The sequence below is a fragment of the Thamnophis elegans genome, chromosome 1 (genome assembly GCF_009769535.1).
Source record: "Thamnophis elegans isolate rThaEle1 chromosome 1, rThaEle1.pri, whole genome shotgun sequence".
Classification (NCBI taxonomy): domain Eukaryota; kingdom Metazoa; phylum Chordata; class Lepidosauria; order Squamata; family Colubridae; genus Thamnophis; species Thamnophis elegans.
Genome location: NC_045541.1, coordinates 141,123,597 through 141,142,314, shown reverse-complemented (window position 1 = coordinate 141,142,314; position 18,718 = coordinate 141,123,597). Strand labels below are relative to the sequence as shown.

General features: G+C 38.8%; 1 protein-coding gene across 1 annotated transcript in view; it reads right to left on the bottom strand.

The window, feature by feature from the left end:
- Nucleotides 1-5,030: 5,030 nt before the first annotated feature.
- Nucleotides 5,031-18,718, bottom strand: part of RIN3 (Ras and Rab interactor 3) — a 62,528-nt gene continuing 48,840 nt past the window's right edge. The window contains exons 8-10 of the mRNA XM_032213833.1: nucleotides 17,871-18,002; nucleotides 13,585-13,748; nucleotides 5,031-6,552 (exon numbers count right to left, since the gene is read on the bottom strand). Of these exons, the coding sequence (XP_032069724.1) occupies nucleotides 6,244-6,552; nucleotides 13,585-13,748; nucleotides 17,871-18,002 (605 nt within the window). The 3' untranslated portion in view covers nucleotides 5,031-6,243. The remainder of the gene's footprint in view (nucleotides 6,553-13,584; nucleotides 13,749-17,870; nucleotides 18,003-18,718) is intronic.

Genomic DNA, 18,718 nt, shown 5'->3' with positions numbered 1-18,718 from the left:
TCTGGCGCTCTGAAACGTGCAGGCACACACATTCACACGTGTTCCAGTTTGGGCATTCAGTGCTGAAAAGGTTCACCATCACTGCCTTAGCCAATACTGTACACAGGGATATTACATAATGTTTGCATAACAAATCAAACCCCAATTGTTTATGTCTTTGAGTGCTTTCACAATCATCTATGTTTGCATTAGAAAGGAGTAAAATATTTTGAAAAGTAAACATACTTTCAAAACTAAACAATTTCATTGTTTCCCTGCAACACCCCTTCCCCCCCAGTTAATTTTAGTAATATACTGTATAACCATGTGATAAAATAAAATTCCATCAGCTGTTTTTCTGAAACAAGATCCATCGAACAGCAACAAAGCAGTTCTCAAAGCAGGTGGGGAAATAAGTATCTAAATGGTCACAAGCTCGTTTCAAATTTCTCCCTTGATGTTTGAATTGAAAGTGAAAATCTTATACATCCTTACAGGTGCATTCCTCTAAGTCAGGGGTGTCAAATTCACGTGGTCACGGCAGCGTCACATGACATATCGGGACTTTCTCCTCCTTCGCTAAACCGGGCATGGGCGTGACCAGCACAGGACACATCTGGCCTGCGCGCCGGGAGTTTGACAGCCCTGCTCTTAAGTTAAAAAACAGTTTGCTAGGAACCCATCTTCTTCATCCTCTTTTCTTTGAACTAGCTAGACTTGTCACTCTCTCCTTGCATGAATCTAAGATTAAATTCATATCTTAAAAATCAAGCTGTTTTTAAAAGTACAAGTTCCGATTCATTAAACAAAATCTTGTCACACATCAGCAAAGGGAACAGGAAGGGCGTTGGGAATCCCCATTCATAAATCAATGGCTGATTTATGTGCCTGAAATGAAAAGGGCTCTGCTTCGCTCAGTGGTGAAGGGTGAAGTCTTGCTAGAACTTTTATAATGAATTCTGAATCTTTTCTGTGAGATTCTCCCACTTCATATGTGAAAAAAAAGAAGAAACAACAGATGTTGATCCAAATTACACAAGGTGACTAATTCGGAAGGGCAGAGTTCTCAGAAGCTGAGTGAATTTTGCACCATCAGCTGATAAGTCATGTGAGTAATCTAAGTCACTGGAAGAATGTTCCACATAATTTTTCACATGACAATGGCTCGTGTCAACAAAACTGCTGTTGCTGCTGCTTTAGTTCCAGGCTCCTGTGCAACTTTTTCTGTGTCAAAGGCCATACTTGTCCTTTGGATAATCCCTGAGACCTGCTTCCAGACAGCCACAATTTGAGGCCAAGACAAAAATGGAATCTGACATGATTTTTTTTTATATACTGTATATTTATAGTCAGTAAGTTAAATATAGTTTATATGATTATCTTCCAGTCAAGGATATAATAGTCTTCTCTTTTTGTGTTATATAAATGTTATTTTCTAAAATTTTGAAACCTCCTAGAACCTCACTTAAAGCTTTTGTGGCTGCCTGAGATTGGACCTCAATTCTGATGTATGGAGGCAATCGGAATATTCATAGCCTTCTTTATTTCATTGATATCTTGAAACGCTTTAATCTTGCGTCAGAGATTTTCCGTTTATGACAACTGGTAAAAGACACAAATTCACATAAAATTTGTGCTTGCTGATTTGTATATTTATGCATAAATCTTAAAAGTATGATAAAACTAAATAGAAAGCTATTTTTTTTGGATGTTGGGGAATGCAAAAAGAGAAGGGGACAGTATGATGGGATAGTTAGTGTCATTGACAAATGAACATGAATTCGGGCAAACTCCAGGAGACAGTGGAGAACAATAGGATGGTCGGGCATGCTATGATCCTTGGAGTCACAAAGAGTTGGACACAACTTAGTGACTGAACAACAACGAAGAAAGCTAACAGATCTCAGCATAACAAGATAATGTATGCCTTCTCAGTCTATTTTCTAAATCAAGGATAAGTAATGGCCGGGTCCCGAAATGTCTTTTGTGAGGCCACTGGAACCCATCTCACCATGAGTCTTGGAAACTGAAGGCACGTTTTCTCACGATTTTAAATTAGGAAACACTGAAAAATTATACTTAAAATCTTGACATAGGTTAACAGTTAGCAAAATAAAGGAGATAAGCTTCTCTTCAATGTTTTGATTCTGGTCCTGACTAAGTTTAAATTGCACTTAGACTAAATAGACATTCAAATATATCATTTCAAATAAAACTGACCCTCTTCAAATTAATTGTCCTGTATTAGGTAGAACAAATTATCACAGCCTTCTCCTCTTGGTTAGTTGATATTTTTCCTGTTCTACAAGAATCTGTCTGCTTTTATTTCTAAGCAAAAAGAAAGAGAATTGCTATACTCTCTGAAAGCACGGAGTTGAATCTAGAAGTATTAGATCACTCAAGGTGAATTCCCTATGACCAGAAAAGATTATCTTGGCATGAGTTCACCACATGAGAAAACGAGAAAGACTTGGTGTTCAGTTTCCACTCACTTCCTTGCTGAGACTCATTCAGAAAATGGACCAGATGTAAAGATTGTTTAGCCCAAACACAGTTTGGGCCCGTCTAAGACTGATCTCCAGCAAGCAATTTGGGCATGAAGCTATGGTACATGGTATACAGGGGTGGGTTTCTCGCCCCGTTCCAACCGGTTCGATTGGAACGAGGCCGGTGGCGTCCTTGTGCACGCGCGTGGAGCACGCATGCGTACTAGCGTCTGCGCGACGCTCCAGCTGCTCCTGGAGGATCGCGCAGGCGCTGTATGCATCCTGCGCATGCGTGGAAGCGCAGAACTTGTCAAAACCAGGTATGGACCGCGGGCGGGCGCGCCCTTCGCCGTTCCCGGAAGTTACTTACTTCCGGGTTCGCCGACCAACTGGTTTGCAGGGACCGCCGCGAACCGGTTGAAACCCACCCCTGATGGTATAGTACATGGTATAGTACATGGTGTCCATGCAGCTGAATACAGTGCTTTGGACTGGCTCTTGGTTGTTTCTCTCCTCTGTTTAGGACTCATACCTGTGAAGTCCCAGGTTATTTTCTTTCTTCTTTTCTTAAATCACACTTCAAATCTATGACCCAGGGATTCATAGCTTGGTAGCTCTAAGTACCAGTCACTCTGAGAATATTTCCCTTAGTATCCCACTATGCTTCTTGTCCCTAACTTGCTAAAAGAGATTCCATAAATAAATGGAAAGCTGCCATGTTATCTAGTTTGAAAATGTGCCCACCTGTCCAGAAAAATAAAAAAAGAGAAAGATAATGGAGGGATCAGAACATCCTATGGGATTACAAGAATCAATCTCATTAATTTTGTCTTCTTGAAAATGAGTGTTTTGTGAGTTACTTTGGCATGTCAGTTTTCACCAGTCATTATGTAAGGTGCTCTCAACATTTTATATATATCTATAGTCAACCCCAAAAGTATTTTTTGGTACTAAGAGATATTTAAAGCAAATTTAAATCTTTTGAATGGGAATTTAATGACAAAGTTGACAATAATAGAAAACAAGCATATCTGGGAGGAGGAATGTCCTTAGACAACACATGATTTATATTATAAACTCACACAATAATGGAGAATTATTTGAAGAGATAGACAGTCCATACAAGTAGCCACATCACTTCTAGACCCTGAGTACAAAAGGTTAACTTGTGACCTTCTAAACTGCTTTATCGACTGATATAAGAGGACTGAAGACAGGCTATCTGGGTGACTAAAGCTTTTCCATTCCCAAGTCTTTGTTAACATGGTTTCCATTATCTTAAAATACACAGTATAAATCAAGAAAATAAATACATTTCTGAAGGTCTTCTTGGAGCACAGATCTTATGAAATGCTATGCTAAAGATGACACATTTCTCAATATCATATTTTTAAAAAATAATACATAACTGGAAGGTACACTTTTTGTGTGGCAGAAACGGCCTCTTACACTGAGGCCACAATATATTAGTCCAGCAGAGCTACCTAACAAAACTATTGATTTCAGTCTCTGCCAGAGCAGTTTAGCATCTTAACTGATCAATGGCAAGCCAAACAGGTGCCAAAATTAGATGCCAAACAAGATGGGCAGATAGACAGATAAATATAGGTATTCCTTTATTAACAACAGTAAATGGAACCAGAATTACTATAGCTAAATGCGATATCATGTGACAGCAATCCTGGTACTTCCCTATAGTTATTCTTCGGTGGGGATTGCAGCTTGCTAAACGAGTCCCATGAGGCTCACAAGCAGACCAGCAGGCAGGTAAGTAGCTGCTGCCCGGAAGGTAAGGCCATGTAATTAGCCCACAAGGCACAGTGCAAGTACAGAGAGGCCGCTGGGTGGGGAATGGTGAGTGTGAAGCAGATGGAAGAAGAGTGCAAATGATTGACCACAGTGACTTGCAACATTCCCTGCCAGCTTCCACATTGATTTTTCTTGTGGGAAGCCAATAAGGTAGGTTCCAAATGGAAACCGCATGGTTATGAGATGCATCATAGTGCAAACAAGCTGCCCAATGCCCAAACCACTATCAAAACTTCAAGGACCAGTTGCAAGTACAATTCATTCAGTACCGTCACAACTTTGAATTATTGCTGAACAAGTAGTCCTTAAACAAGGACGTCTGTAGATAGATGATAGATAGAAAGATAGAAAGAAAGATAGATAGATAGATAGAGATCCTGTGTCCCTGAAATTAAGATCTCCCCAGATAATAAGCCGAATCAGGCTTTTGAGAACATGCACTAAAATAAGCCCTCCCCTGAAAATAAGCCCTCTCCAAAAATATTGTAACACAGCAGCAGCCATAAAATGACCAACTTGCCGCCTCCTGAACCTCAAAAATAATAAGACCTCCCCAAAAATAAGGACAAGCACTTATTTCGGGGTCAAATAAGACAGGGTCTTATTTTCAAGGAAACATGGTAGGTAGGTAGGTAGGTAGGTAGGTAGGTAGGTAGGTAGGTAGGTAGGTAGGTAGATAGATAGATAGATAGATAGATAGATAGATAGATAGATAGATAGATAGATAGATAGATAGATAGATAGATAATAGATAGATAGATAGATAGATAGATAGATAGATAGATAGATAGATAGATAGATAGATAGATAGATAGATAGATAGATGACAGACTGTATAAATCAGCATTATTGGATGCCATCACAGATTCATATGCTAAAACCATCATCCTCATGGGCTAATACACAAGGTTTGGCTTCTCATGGCCAGGTTGTGTGTCTGGCTTTGTATTGTTGTGGAGAGCTCTGGAGAGTCACATTCTGTACCCAAAGTGAAATGTTCAGAGGACAAACAATAGAAGATAACGATTCCTCAAATCAACTGTTTTTTCATAGCCCCTATTATAACAACAATGAGGAATCGTATGATAACTTAACGACACAGATAAATGAAATGGTCTGTGATTCGCAAAAACTTGTTATAATAATGTTCTTTTACTTTGCTCTCTCTACTCTTGTCATCTCTTCTTATGCTGCTTCTTTCCTTCTTCATCCAGGTATAAAGGTGGTTACCTTATGCAGAGTTAGACTCTGGCACACATTGCCAGAGTCTAACTCTAACTGCCAACTGTTCTCCCTGGTTTTTAACAGGTATCTTTGTCAGTACTAGCTAGAGGATTTGGCATTCAAAAGTAAAGCTTCTACTTCTAATACATATACTTCTCCTTTCAGAAGTAAACTACTGATACAAAACTCCTTTCTGATACACTCCTAAGAATGAATTTATGAACAATAATTGGGATAGAGGAGACATGGAATGAAAACATTTCTACATTAATTTATGGCCAGACTCTTGATTGTCAATTGTATCTTCATGGCAAATTATTTTGTATCTGAAAATGTGGATTTTGAATTTTTTGTGATGACCATCCAAAACACCCTTTCTGTTATACATTGAGGAGATGATGCTACAATGTCTAACAATTTGCCAGGAGGTCCATAATTTCAAAACCATTTACTTTGTGCCAGGGAATCTGGCGACATCATCCATCATCCATCCATGGTTTGAGGCTCCAAACTACTATTCAAGTATGGCTTTTTTTCTCCTTCCAAGAATGAACTTCCCTTTGATATTCCATTTATGACTGCAAATGAATTCTGTCAAGTAAATGCCCCAGAGGAGGATTGCATATGCTACCCATGTCACCATCCAGAGAAGAAACTGTATTTTGGAGAGTTTCTGCTGCTGGAGGAGATGATTGGGAAGAAGAAACATCTAAACTAAGTTTGCTTCAAGAGGGTAACCTTGCTGCTACAAGTCATCTGTGTCCTTGATAACAGGAACTGGTGATTCTTCTCCACCAAGTTGTTTATAAATAAAGCAGAAAGTCAGCCTGGGCTCTTTGTTCAGGAGATGGGATTTGATCTGATGAGGGAGGGCATCGTCATCCATCTGCATAGTTTTATTATCAAGTTGGACAAACAGCCCATAGTCCTGAGGCTCTGAGACTTCAAATTTCTCAGCGCACTGTTGAATCAACTGATGAGTCGTGGAGTCGGTCCGATATGCCAGTGTCCTTGTTTTGGCATCAGCCTCCATAAAAGAAATTGCAATGAAATCCTGGGGAAAAAAGGAAGATCACTTTTGAAATAACATTAATACTCCTCCCGACTCTATTAAAATGCAACTCTATTTATGCAGAAAATTCCCGTCTGGCCTTTTCACCACCAAAAATCAGGATGCAATTAATTAAAAACTAATAAACTGCTTTTAATAAATTCTTAAAAGTTAAAACGGAAATAACACTATGGTAAAAATGTGATTTTAAAGGTTTAAAAATGTGGAAGAAAATATTAAAATGTGGGACAAGCGTATTAAGAGTAGATACTGCAGAGGTTCAGCAGTATCAACTTTAGTACAAGCCTGGATTAAGATAGTTAAATAATTGGAAGTCAGAACCGGTAGGGAAATGTGGAAGGAATTAATGATTTTTAGTTATATGATCTGAGGAAGCAGAGTGTGTGTTGCATTTCTTCAAAAAGATTAAAGATTCTCACATGTTCTAAGCTTTAATGAAACTAAGTAATGAATGCTTTCCATGCAAAAGGCCCCAGATTTAACTCCACTTCTGACAGGGCTGGGAAAACCTCTTGCCTGAAACTATGAAGCAGGGGAATTCCTTTGGAGCAGGGGTGTCAAACTCAAGATTTGGGAGCCAGATCCAGCCCACTAGGTCCTTAGATCTGGCCTGTGGGGCCGCCCTAGAAACAGCAAAGGACTGACCTCCTGCCACCCTCTGCCAATGAAAACAGAGCTCGGGGGGAGTGCATGTGGAGGGCGCCTGTTCCCCCGCCCCGAGGGCGGCAGGAGGCTATTGTGGCTGAAAATGGAACCCAGGAGCTTGTTTTCACTGGCAGATTGCTTGGGCCCAAGCGCCACCACAGATGCCCCCAACACGAGTAATGTCAAGATGGCCACGCCCCCCCTGGCCACACCCAACCTGGCCCCCAAAGTCAAACACAACCCTGTTGCAGCCCTTAATGAAATCGAGTTTGACACCCCTGATTTGGAGGAAAACAGCCCAAAAGTATACAGGTAGTCCTCAACTTACAACAGTTCATTTAGTGACTCTTTCAAAGTTACAACAGCACTGAAAAGGGACATAACCATTTTTCTTGGTTATGACTATTGCAGCATCCCTATGGTCACATGATCAAACTTCAGACATAGTTCATAGTTATATAACAGTTGCTGTGTCCTGATATCATAGGATCACCTTTTGTGACCTTCTGACAAGCAAAGTCAATGAGGAAGCCAGACTCACTTAGCAACCGTTTACTAACTTAACAACTCCAGTGATTCACTTAACAAATGAGGCAAGAAAGGTCAAAAAAATGGGGCAAAACTCACTTCACAATTGTCTTGCTTAGCAACAGAAATGTTGGGCTCGATTGTGGTCGCAAGTCGACCACTTACTGTGTGGTCTTGTAGCTTTTTAAATATAAAGTTTTATATATATTTGACAATTTAATATTTGTTGAAGTTCGAAGAAGAATATTTTAAGAACATTTTGGCATTTTTAGAGTGTTGATTATCAGGACTTTATCAATATTATCTATTTAAATTTAGAGAGAGGTTGCTACGTGGTTATTTTCTCTGAACTAAAAGAAAGTTGAAGGTCATATTTGTTAGAAATTTGGCTGCTGTATTTTTTCCCCTGTCACTTTTACTTTGTATTGTTATTCCATTCTCCCTGCTCCCTTTTATGTTAGATTGTATTTTAATGTTTGATCTTGAAATTTAATATTTAACATCGGTGAATAAAAGGAACTGCTAATCAGGGTAGAGAATGCATAGCAAGATAGGCAAACAGTCTTCAGATAAAACCATTTGTTTTTGTTTTGATCAAATTCCTGGTAGCTGGAAAAAGATTTGAGATTCAGAAGGCAACTTTTGATTGTAATATCTGAAGAACTATCTGCAATGTGTACAAGTAGCACAAAAGCAAGATACTCCCTGGATAGGGAGTATCTTGCATGCAAAGCTTGTTATTTGAAGAAAAAATAGTATTTGCTGCCACCTTGAGGTTGAAAGGCAGGAAATCTTAAAATACTAAACTGCATTAGGGCAGCTCAAAAGTTACAAATATGGTAGGTATCACTGAGTCAGGTTTCATAATAGTTGCACCATCAGATTATCACTACCACTGTCTGTTTTTTTTAACAACAACACATAACTATTCCAAGGACTTTTGATCGCCTTGACACTATTCATCAGCCTTATCCATTGTTTTTCCAGGCTGTGCAGTGCCTTGGTTTCAAAGGCAAAAAGGCATTTCAGACCATACAGTTGATGTTCATATAAAACTGTCCTAAACTCCTTCAATGCAGGGCCAACTTTACCCAGAATTGGGTACAGCTCCTTTTCCACCTGCAGCATCGTCCCAGGAAAAGATGCATTTGATTTAAAGGGTTGATGACAGATGCTATATGTATCCACACAGACTTTAATAGAATTACAGAATGACAGAAAAAAGAAGGGACTTTGGAGTTCTTCTAGTGCAGCCCCCTGCTTGAGCAAGAAACCCTATACCAGTGGTGGGATTCAAATAATTTAACAACCGGTTCTCTGCCTTAATGATTTCTTCCAACAACCAGTTCACCAAACTGCTCAGAAAGTTAACAACTGGTTTTTCCAAAGTGGTGAGAACTGGCTGAATCCCACCACTGCCCTATTCTATTCCAGGCAAATGGCCATCCAAACTCTTTTTAAAATTGTATTATGTTGGAGTAACCATTGTCTCTGGAGGCAAACTGTCCCAATAATTAATTGTTCTTACTGTTGGAAATTTCTCCTTAATTCTTGGTTGGATTTTTGTTTTCATAATGTTCCACCCATTAATTCATGTCCTGCCCTCAGATGCTTTAGACTATAGGTTGACTCCCTCTTCTCTGTGGAATACTGGAAGACTGCCATCATTACAGCCCTAATCCTCTCCTTGTTATACTAAACATACCTAGTTTCCACAATCATTCATTGTACAGTTTCTTCTTGAGACCTCTAATCATCTTTGCTCCTTGTCTCTGCACTTTTTCTACAGTCTCAATATCTATTTGCCTTCAGATAAAAAAAACAATGGGGTCCTATTGTTCCCCTTTTATTCCTTTGATGTAGTTAACCACGATCACTTTTTTTCTAGTCTATCATCTTGCCCATTGTATACCTAAACTGGATGAATTTCTTTCTGTTGATCATTACTTCAAGGACAGCAGCTTTTATTTGACCCATGAATCAATGATTGGCTGCTTGCAGTCCATATTTTCTTAGGAACCATCTTCACCTCCATTATTCAAAAGCATCTATCCTTTTCTTTGACTATCTTTCAATGCCAGCCTTCATTGCATTTTATTAATTAAATTTATATGCTGTCCATCTCATTGTCCAAAGCAAATCTGGGCAAATCTTCTATTACCATAGAATTCTTCTAATTCTTCTAACTTTCGTTCTCACTGAAGTATTCTTATTTTTCACAGTGTAATCTAAGTTTGTCATGGTCTTCCTCCAGTTTTGAAACTCCACTTATATTTTTCTAATCCTGCAATTCTTAATATATGTTAACTATATAGGTTGAATAAATCAGGGGAGGGTATACTGTACAGTCATGTCACATTCCTTTGCCAATCTGGAACCAGTTTCTTTCAACATGTTCTGTCCATACTGTGGTTGCCTGGCCTGTATACACGTTTATCATGAGGACAATAAATTATTCTTGATTTCCCATTTTTCTGGGCACTTTCCACAGCTTGATATAACTAACACAGCCTTTCTATAATCAAAGAAGCATAAAATGACTTGTTTTGGGTACTTTTTTCTCAATTATCCGGCATGCATCAGCAAAAGTGTCTCATATTCCTTGGCTTTTTCTAAAACCAGCATGATCATCTGGCATCTCTTTTTCCACACAGGGCTCTAATCTTCTTTGAATGATCCTAAGCATTATTTTGCTACCTTGTGGAATTAAGGATATTGTACAATAGTTTGCACACTCTGTTAAGTCTCCTCTTTTTTTTTGGAAATGGGATGTAGATTAACCTATCTTCCAATCCTCTGGGCACTCTGTTGTTCTTCAGATATGTTGGTATAGTTTGGTTCTTCTTTTGTTGCATGCCATTTTTAGCTGGCATTCTATCAGCTCTCATAGTCTTCTGCTTTGGTAATGACCAGAGTGCTGATCTAACTTGATTTTCTAGTTCTAGAGGTTCTTATAAAGAAGGAATATCTTCTGAAATATCTTGGTTTGTGACATCTTTACTGTACAGTGCTTCATTATACGCCTTTCATCTTACTTTGGTCTCTTTTTGACTTGGTTACTATCGGCTCACTGACTTAGTTCAAAGTGCGCTAAACCTTTTTCTGAATTCAAAGATCTTTAGAAATATTTTCCTTGTTTGTCAATGTCTGTTTCGATCTTCAATGTCTTTACCACTGTTTTTATAATAGCAATAGCACTTAGACTTATATACTCCTTCATGGTGCTTTACAGAGCCGTAGTGGCACAGTGGTTAGAATGCAGTACTGCAGGCTACTTCTGCTGGCTGCCGGCTGCCCAGAAGTTTGGCAGTTCGAATCTCACCGGCTCAAGGTTGTCTCAGCCTTGCATCCTTCTAAGGCAAATAAAATAAGGACCCAGATTGTTGGAGGTAATATGCTGACTTTGTAAATCACTTAGAGAGGACTGTAAAGCACTGTGAAGTGGTATATAAGTCTAAGTGCTATTGTTACAACCCTCCCTAAGTGGTTTACAGAGTCAGCATATTACCCCCAACAATCTGGATCCTCATTTTACTGACCTTGGAAGGATGGAAGGTTGAGTCAACCTTGAGTTGGTCAGGACTGAACCCCTGACAGTCAGCAGAATTATAGCAGCAATATTGCATTCTTACCACTGCGCCATCATGACTTCTTTATGTTTATAATGTTACTTCTCTTTTCACCTCTTTGTAACTGTTTGTGAAGTTCCTTCTGAAATTTTTGTCTTTTTGGGCTTGTCTTCTTGGTAATTTCCATAGTTTGTTCTATTCAGTTTGTTAATATTTTGTCTTCTTAAAATTCAACATTAACCATGATTTTTCACTGTTCATTCTATATAAATGTTAAGGTTTATAAAGGGTTTTCACTATCATTACTACAAGTTGCTTTATTTTTATTTGCCTCTAGCAGATTCTTTTGTGGTTCTTCTGGGTTATTACTATCTTAGCTGTAAAGTTTACTGTGATTTTCCTAATATTAGAAATAACTATCATTTATTTTTTCTTCTTATTGTCCTCTGTTTGTTGACTGACATTTTCTCCTTTTTTTGCTTGATGTTGGAAGCTGTCATGCTGTTATTGCTGCCCCAAACAGATTATCTTTTGCAAAAGTTGAATGTACTGAATCTGTTCCAGACATGAAATGCTCTTACTTTTACTACCAGTTCAGGAATAAGGAGAAATTTCCTGACAGTTAGAACAATTAATCAGTGGAACAACTTGTCTCCAGAAGTTGTGGATGCTCCAACACTGGAAGTTTTAAAGATGATGTTGGGTATCCATTTGTTTGAAGAGGTGTAGGGTTTCCTGCCTAAGCAGGGGGTTGGACTAGAAGACTTCCAAAGTCCCTTCCAACTCTGTTATTCTATAACTATAAGCCAGTTTACTCTAGTGCAGGCATGTCCAACTCATGCCCCATGGGTCACATACAGCCCTGGACAGCTAATAATGTGGCCCCACAAGGAAATAACAAATATTTAAACATAAAGAAATTTTGTTACATATAAACATTAACTATATTATATATTTAATATGCAACCCAAGACAATCCCTCCTCACTTAACGTGGCCCAGGCAAGCCAAAAGGTTGGGCAAGCATGGTTGAGGAACCAGGATAGAAACCGGGACTCTAGTTCTAGTCCCGCCTTAGCCATAAAAGCCAGCTGGGTAACCTTAGGCCAGTCATTCACTCTCTCAGCCCAACTCACTTTACAGGGTTGTTGTTGTGGGAAAGTAGGACGATAAAGGTGTATGTTGGATATGTTCACTGATTTGAGTCATTTATAAAAATAATAAAGGCAGGATACAAATAAAAGAATAAAAAATTAGAAAATAACCTCTTCAGTTTAAAAGAGTCGTGGTGGTGAAGTGTTAGAATGCAGTATTGCAGGATAATTCTGCTGACTGCCAGGAGTTCAATTCTGACCAGCTCAAGGTTGACTCAGGCTTCTACCTTTCCAAGGTTGGTAAAATGAGGATCTAGATTATTGGGGGTTATATGCTGACTTTGTAAACCGCTTAGCGAGGGCTGTAAAGTGCCTTCTAAGTGCTATTGCTATTACACTGATGTCAGGAGTAGTTTCTTAGAGGTTTTCTAATAAAAGGAAGCTTAATCTAAGAATCAGAATAGAATAGAGCTGGAAGGGACCTTGGAAGTCTTCTAGTCCAATCCCCTGCTCAGACAGGAGACCCTAAACCATTTAAGGCAAGTGGTTATCCAGCCTTTTCTTAAAAATGTGCAATGATTTTTGCACAAGCCCACAACTTTTGAAGGCAAAGCTGTTCTACTGGTCAACTGTTTTCACTGTTAGGAAGTTTCTCCTTAGTTCCAGGCTGCTTATCTCCTTGATTAGTTAGTTTCTAACTGTTATTTCTTTTCCTGTCCTCTGGTGCTTTGCAAAATAAACTGCCCCCCCTTCTTTGTGCCAGCCCCCCCCCCCGAATACTGAAACACTGCTATCATGTCACCCAAGATCTTCTTTTTCTAGAATGTTTACTGGGGTGGTGATCAGAAAAAGAACCTTCTTAGTGATGGCACTCTATTGATAACTCATTCTTATCCATCCAGCACAAAGTAGAAATGTTTTTATTCTCCCAAGCTTTTAAAATAATTATAAAAATCCTGTCATTCATTGTATGTTATCTAGGTACTTAATTTGAGTCTTATTTATTTTCCAAAGCTCTGCTTATTAGATCTTATGCCTTACAAAATTGTTAAAAAGAGTACTACCAACTCTTTCTGCTTTTAAACTCTACTGGAAACTTTGCCCAAGAAAAATACACGGTTCTTTTAAAGCCAACTGAGATGATCAATGCATAAAAAGAAAGATCCATGCTTTCCTAACCTGAACAGACGATCGAGATGCCCGGGCTTTGTTAAGTGTTCTCCGTCTCTCCCAGCGGTGGATCGAATCTTGAACTTCAGTGCTTAGTTGTCGAGTGACCGCAATCTTATCATAGCTTTTGATAAGCTCTACTGCCCCATAAGTAGTGATTAAATAATAAGAACCTAGGAAAAATGAAGAAGCATAAACATACACTGAGCAATTTTTATTCCTTTGCACTTCATGCAGCTTCATACATTGTATATAAATGGCGAGGAGGTAGGGAAGGTTGGTAGTTTTAAATTTCTGGGCATTTATATCTCAGACAACCTCTCATAGTCTATGAATGCTAACACGGTTGCGAAGAAGGCACAGAAGAGGCTGTACTTCCTGAGAATGCTCAGGAAGATAAATCTATCTCAGCATCTACTTCTGTCCTACTACCGCAGTACCATTGAGAGTGTCCTGACATATGGCATTCTTGCATGGTATGGGAGCAGCTCTGCAGCGGACAAAAAGGCTCTACAGAGAATTGTTAAAACTGCCTAGAATATCATCAGGCTACAGCTACAAGCCCTGGATGACATATTCACATCTCGCTGTTTGAGGAAGTTGCACAACATTCTCGGAGACTCCTCCCATCCTGCTTACAATCTTTTTGGACTGTTGCCTTCTGGCAGAAGATACAGAACAATTAAAACTCAGACCACAGGTCTTCTGAATAGTTTTTATCCCAGAGCTATAATTGCACTCAGCAATGAACTAAAGGGCCAGCATCAGTGAGCCGTTGGACAGCATTACTTGGTCTGTTGTGTGGATGCTTGGGATTGTCATGAGTGTTGGGCTGGACTCTGGGTGTTATGTGAATTTCGTTGTATGGGTATATTATGTACATACGTACAATGACAATAAAGTATTCTTCTCTTATGCAGCATTTCATGCTGTCTCTCCCTATGGCTTATTTTAATACTATCAAAATGCTACCAGTTATATAATGGCTTTATAAATGTTTTAAATTAAGCAAACCAACCAACGAAATTTAAATATGGAAGGGAGCATTTGTGAAAACATAGCATGGACACACCTGGGGGGGAATCATCCTGATTGGGATAGAGAGAAACCTGGGTTTGGTTTCTAACCAATTCACTGGGTTTAAGAAAATGAAAATGGAATGGAACTGAACAACAGATGGCACTCTTACAACAGGCAAGAAAGAAAAATAAGAATTGATGGGCACTGAAATATTCCTCTTTCTATCTCTTTTGGGAAGCAAGTAACCTTATATTGTGGTTATTACAGAGATTTTTCAGTTTGTTAATTCTGACATTGTGCATATTTTCAACCTTTTGCCTTGATTGTTCTTACAAACATGTTATAAGGACAAGTTAAGAGACACTGAAGGAGGCATTAAATCTTTGTTGCATTTGTCATTTCAAATAGATCCAAGGAGCTGCATTCCCTCCCGTTTTCTTCCCAAAACCAGCACTCTTTTTTCCCCCTTCCGAATGATTTCATTTACTACCGGAGATGCAAATATTTCCATAAAATTTGGCAGACAGGTTTGGAAAGTCTCCATCCCAACTATTTCTTCATTCTTTAAACATCTCCTTCTTCTTTTCATAAATTGAGTTTGTGCACCTCCATCTGTTCATTGGAAGCACTGCCTAGCATTTTTGCAATACTGCTGAAGGGGAAGTACAGGAGTATTTTCAGCCTTGTCCAATTTAGTATTGCACCATCTACGTATTAAATTAAGTGTCCTCTTGCATGTGAAAACAACTCCCAAGTATGCAGATGTATCTGATATACTGTATATTTATGCAACATATCTTTGTCCATTGATGCAATACACTTATATGCCCACCAGCAACAAATATTCTACAGTTGACTAACAAGAAAGACAAAACAATATATTATAAATATGCAAAATATCACAGCAGAAAGCTAAAAAAAAACCTGCTTCCAGCTAATAACTACAGATAGTCCCTGCTTAGAACAGTTTGTTCAGTGACCATTCAAAGTTGCAGTGGCATTGAAAAAAGTGATTTATGATCATTTTTCAGACTTATGACCATTACAGCATCTCCATGGTCATGTGATCAAAATTTGGGTGCTTGGCAACTGGGATGTATTTATGATGGTGGCAGTGTCCTGGGGTCATGTGAACTGCTTTTTTGACCTCCTGACAAGCAAAGTCCATGGAGAAGCCAGATTCATTTAACAACCGTGTTACTAACTTAACAACTGCAATTATTCACTTAACAACTGTAGCTAGAAAAGTCGTACAATGGGGCAAAACTCACTCCACAAATGTTTTACTTAACAACATAAATTCTGGGCTCATTCTTAAAGTGCCATATGATTTGTTTTTTTTCTACTTCTCTTTCATTCCCTTTTCAAGTGCACGAAATCCCTTTGAGCCGTGATTAAATATTACATAGGCAAAAACATGTGCCTAGTGCCTCTACAGGGATTTCTGGGGCCCATGAGTAGGGGCCAAAATAATTTGTCAGTCATAAAAACATGCAGTAACAAAGCTGGGCTGCAAAAATCCAAATTACTAACAGCAAAGTCATAGAAAAAAAATCTCTCCCTTTGCTGCTTTCTAGTGATCTCTAATGATATTACAGTAGACCAGATCAGGGAGGCCCAATAAGACACATTTAATTTTCAAAGACATACTAAATGAGGAAGATGGGGATTTTGCAGTATTCTTCCCCTGCCATGTCCACAAAGCCACATCCACAAAGCCACACCATGCCCACAAAGCCACGTCCACAAACTGGTAGTAAAAAGAGATGAGGTGGCACAGTGGTTAAATGCAGCACTGCAGGCTACTTCAGCTGACTGCAGTTCTGCAATTCGGCTGTTCAAATCTCACTGACTCAGGGCTGACTCAGCCTTCCATCCTTCCAAGGTGGGTAAAATGAGGACCCGGATTGTTGGGGGTGATATGCTGACTCTGTAAACCGCTTAGAGAGGGCTGAAAGCCCTATGAAGCGGTATATAAGTCTAACTGCTATTGCTATTGCTATGTATATTCTTGAAATAAAACAGATTTTATGAAGAATTATATGTTATTTTTATGCCGCTCTTTATTATTTTCATTTCATTATTTTATTTTATTTATGCAGTGTCCTGGGATCATGTGATCATATTCTGCAACCTTTTGACAACCAAAATTAATGGGGAAGCCAGATTCACTTAACAACTTAACAGCAATGGCAAAAAAGGTAATTAAATGGGGCAAAACCCACTCAACAAATGTCTCGCTTAGCAACAGAAATTTTAGGCACAATTGAGGTAATAAGTCAAGAACTCTCTCTATGGTACTCTAAAAACAGTTATAAAAATCCAAATAATCACTCAATGGAAGTAAAAATCTAAAGAGAATTCAAACATTTGTGCTTTCCAGACAAAATCTGAAAAATGGCCCTATAAATACATAAATAAAAATAAAATGTACAAACTAGAGCCGAGGTGGCGCAGTGGTTAAATGCAGCACTGCAGGCTACTTCAGCTGACTGTAGTTCTGCAGTTCGGCTGTTCAAATCTCACCGGCTCAGGGTTGACTCAGCCTTCCATCCTTCCAAGGTGGGTAAAATGAGGACCCGGATTGTTGTTGGGGACAATATGCTGACTCTGTAAACCGCTTAGAGAGGGCTGAAAGCCCTATGAAGCGGTATATAAGTCTAACTGCTATTGCTATTGCTGTAAACACTACAGAATAGACAGAGAGGGAGGGGGAGGGAGGGAGAGGGAGAGAGTATATCACAGAAGTGAGTACACCCCTTCACATTTTGTAAATATTTAAGTATAACTTTTCATGTGACAACACTGAAGGAATGACAGTTGGCTACAATATAAAGTAGTGAGTATACAGCTTGTATAACAGTGTAAATGTGCTGTCCCTTCAAAATAATGCAACATATAGCCATCAATTTCTAAACTGCTGGCAACAAAAGTGAATACACAGCTAAGTGATAATGTTGGTTGGACAACCCCCTACTGTAAGGCATAGTGCTTTTTTAGTGACATCACCAAGAAATATGTGCTTGTAATTTTTTTTTCTTTTTGGGAATGTATGGGAGGTTAATGTGGATTAAGTTTATCTGAATTTTTGTGCATGAATCTTGGTTTTTTTAAAAAAAAACTTCCTGGAAATCTACCAACTGTTTGTATTGTCCATTAAACATGCAATGTTGATGAGATCTAGTGGGGAGTGCAAGAAAGGATCTGGATAAGCCTTAAGTGGGTGCAAACTGGCTATTCCTGCATTGCATCAATACACTGGAGTTCTTTCATACCTTCACCCAGCTGCAGAGCAGGGTCCATAAGTTCCATCATATACTCTACATTGAGGATCATCTCTGTCAGGTTACTGCGGGCCAGAACATACATTAGCACTGGAAGGAAGTCATCTGCTCCATGAGGCTTCCCTAAAAAGAGAACAGAATTGATTCACTCAGAAGCATGTGGGAGACAACAAGTGCTTGAACTTAAGGAAGTGTAACCTAGTTGTGCAATCCAAATAACCTGTTCTTGAATTAACCAGGCTTTATCCAAATCATTGTAAAGCATCCCAATTGACAAAACATGAATTAGAATAAATGCTACGGATGATATAAACATACAAACTGATTTGGCTGCAATCCAGATTTCACTATCTTCATTGTCTTCACCAGACTTGGATAAATTGTCTGAGGTGTGAGCCCAAGAATAACACAAGTTTGATGACTCCGAAAACCATTTCTATAAATGCCATCTAGACACTCTGAGGATTTCATAAACAGGACATGATGAGATTCATCCTCCCCTTCTTCTTAATGACGAAGTATGCCATTCCTTGCATGAAACCTAACATTTTGTTTCTATTTCCATGAATTTACTTCTTCCTTTTTAAAGCTAAATTGGTAGTCACTACCTCATTTCATGGCAGCAAATGAGGTATGCTTTGTGTCATAAAATACATTTTTGCAGAGTAAGAATGCAGCTGTAACAGTGCTCCATTACAGACAAATATAGCATGAGGAAAGGAATAGAATTCTGACCAGCTGGTATATTGTGAAATATGGAAAGAGTGATTTTATAATATAAGGGGAAAAAATGAGCATCTAATTATGGAAAGAGATCTGACCAGTTGAAATGCTTACTG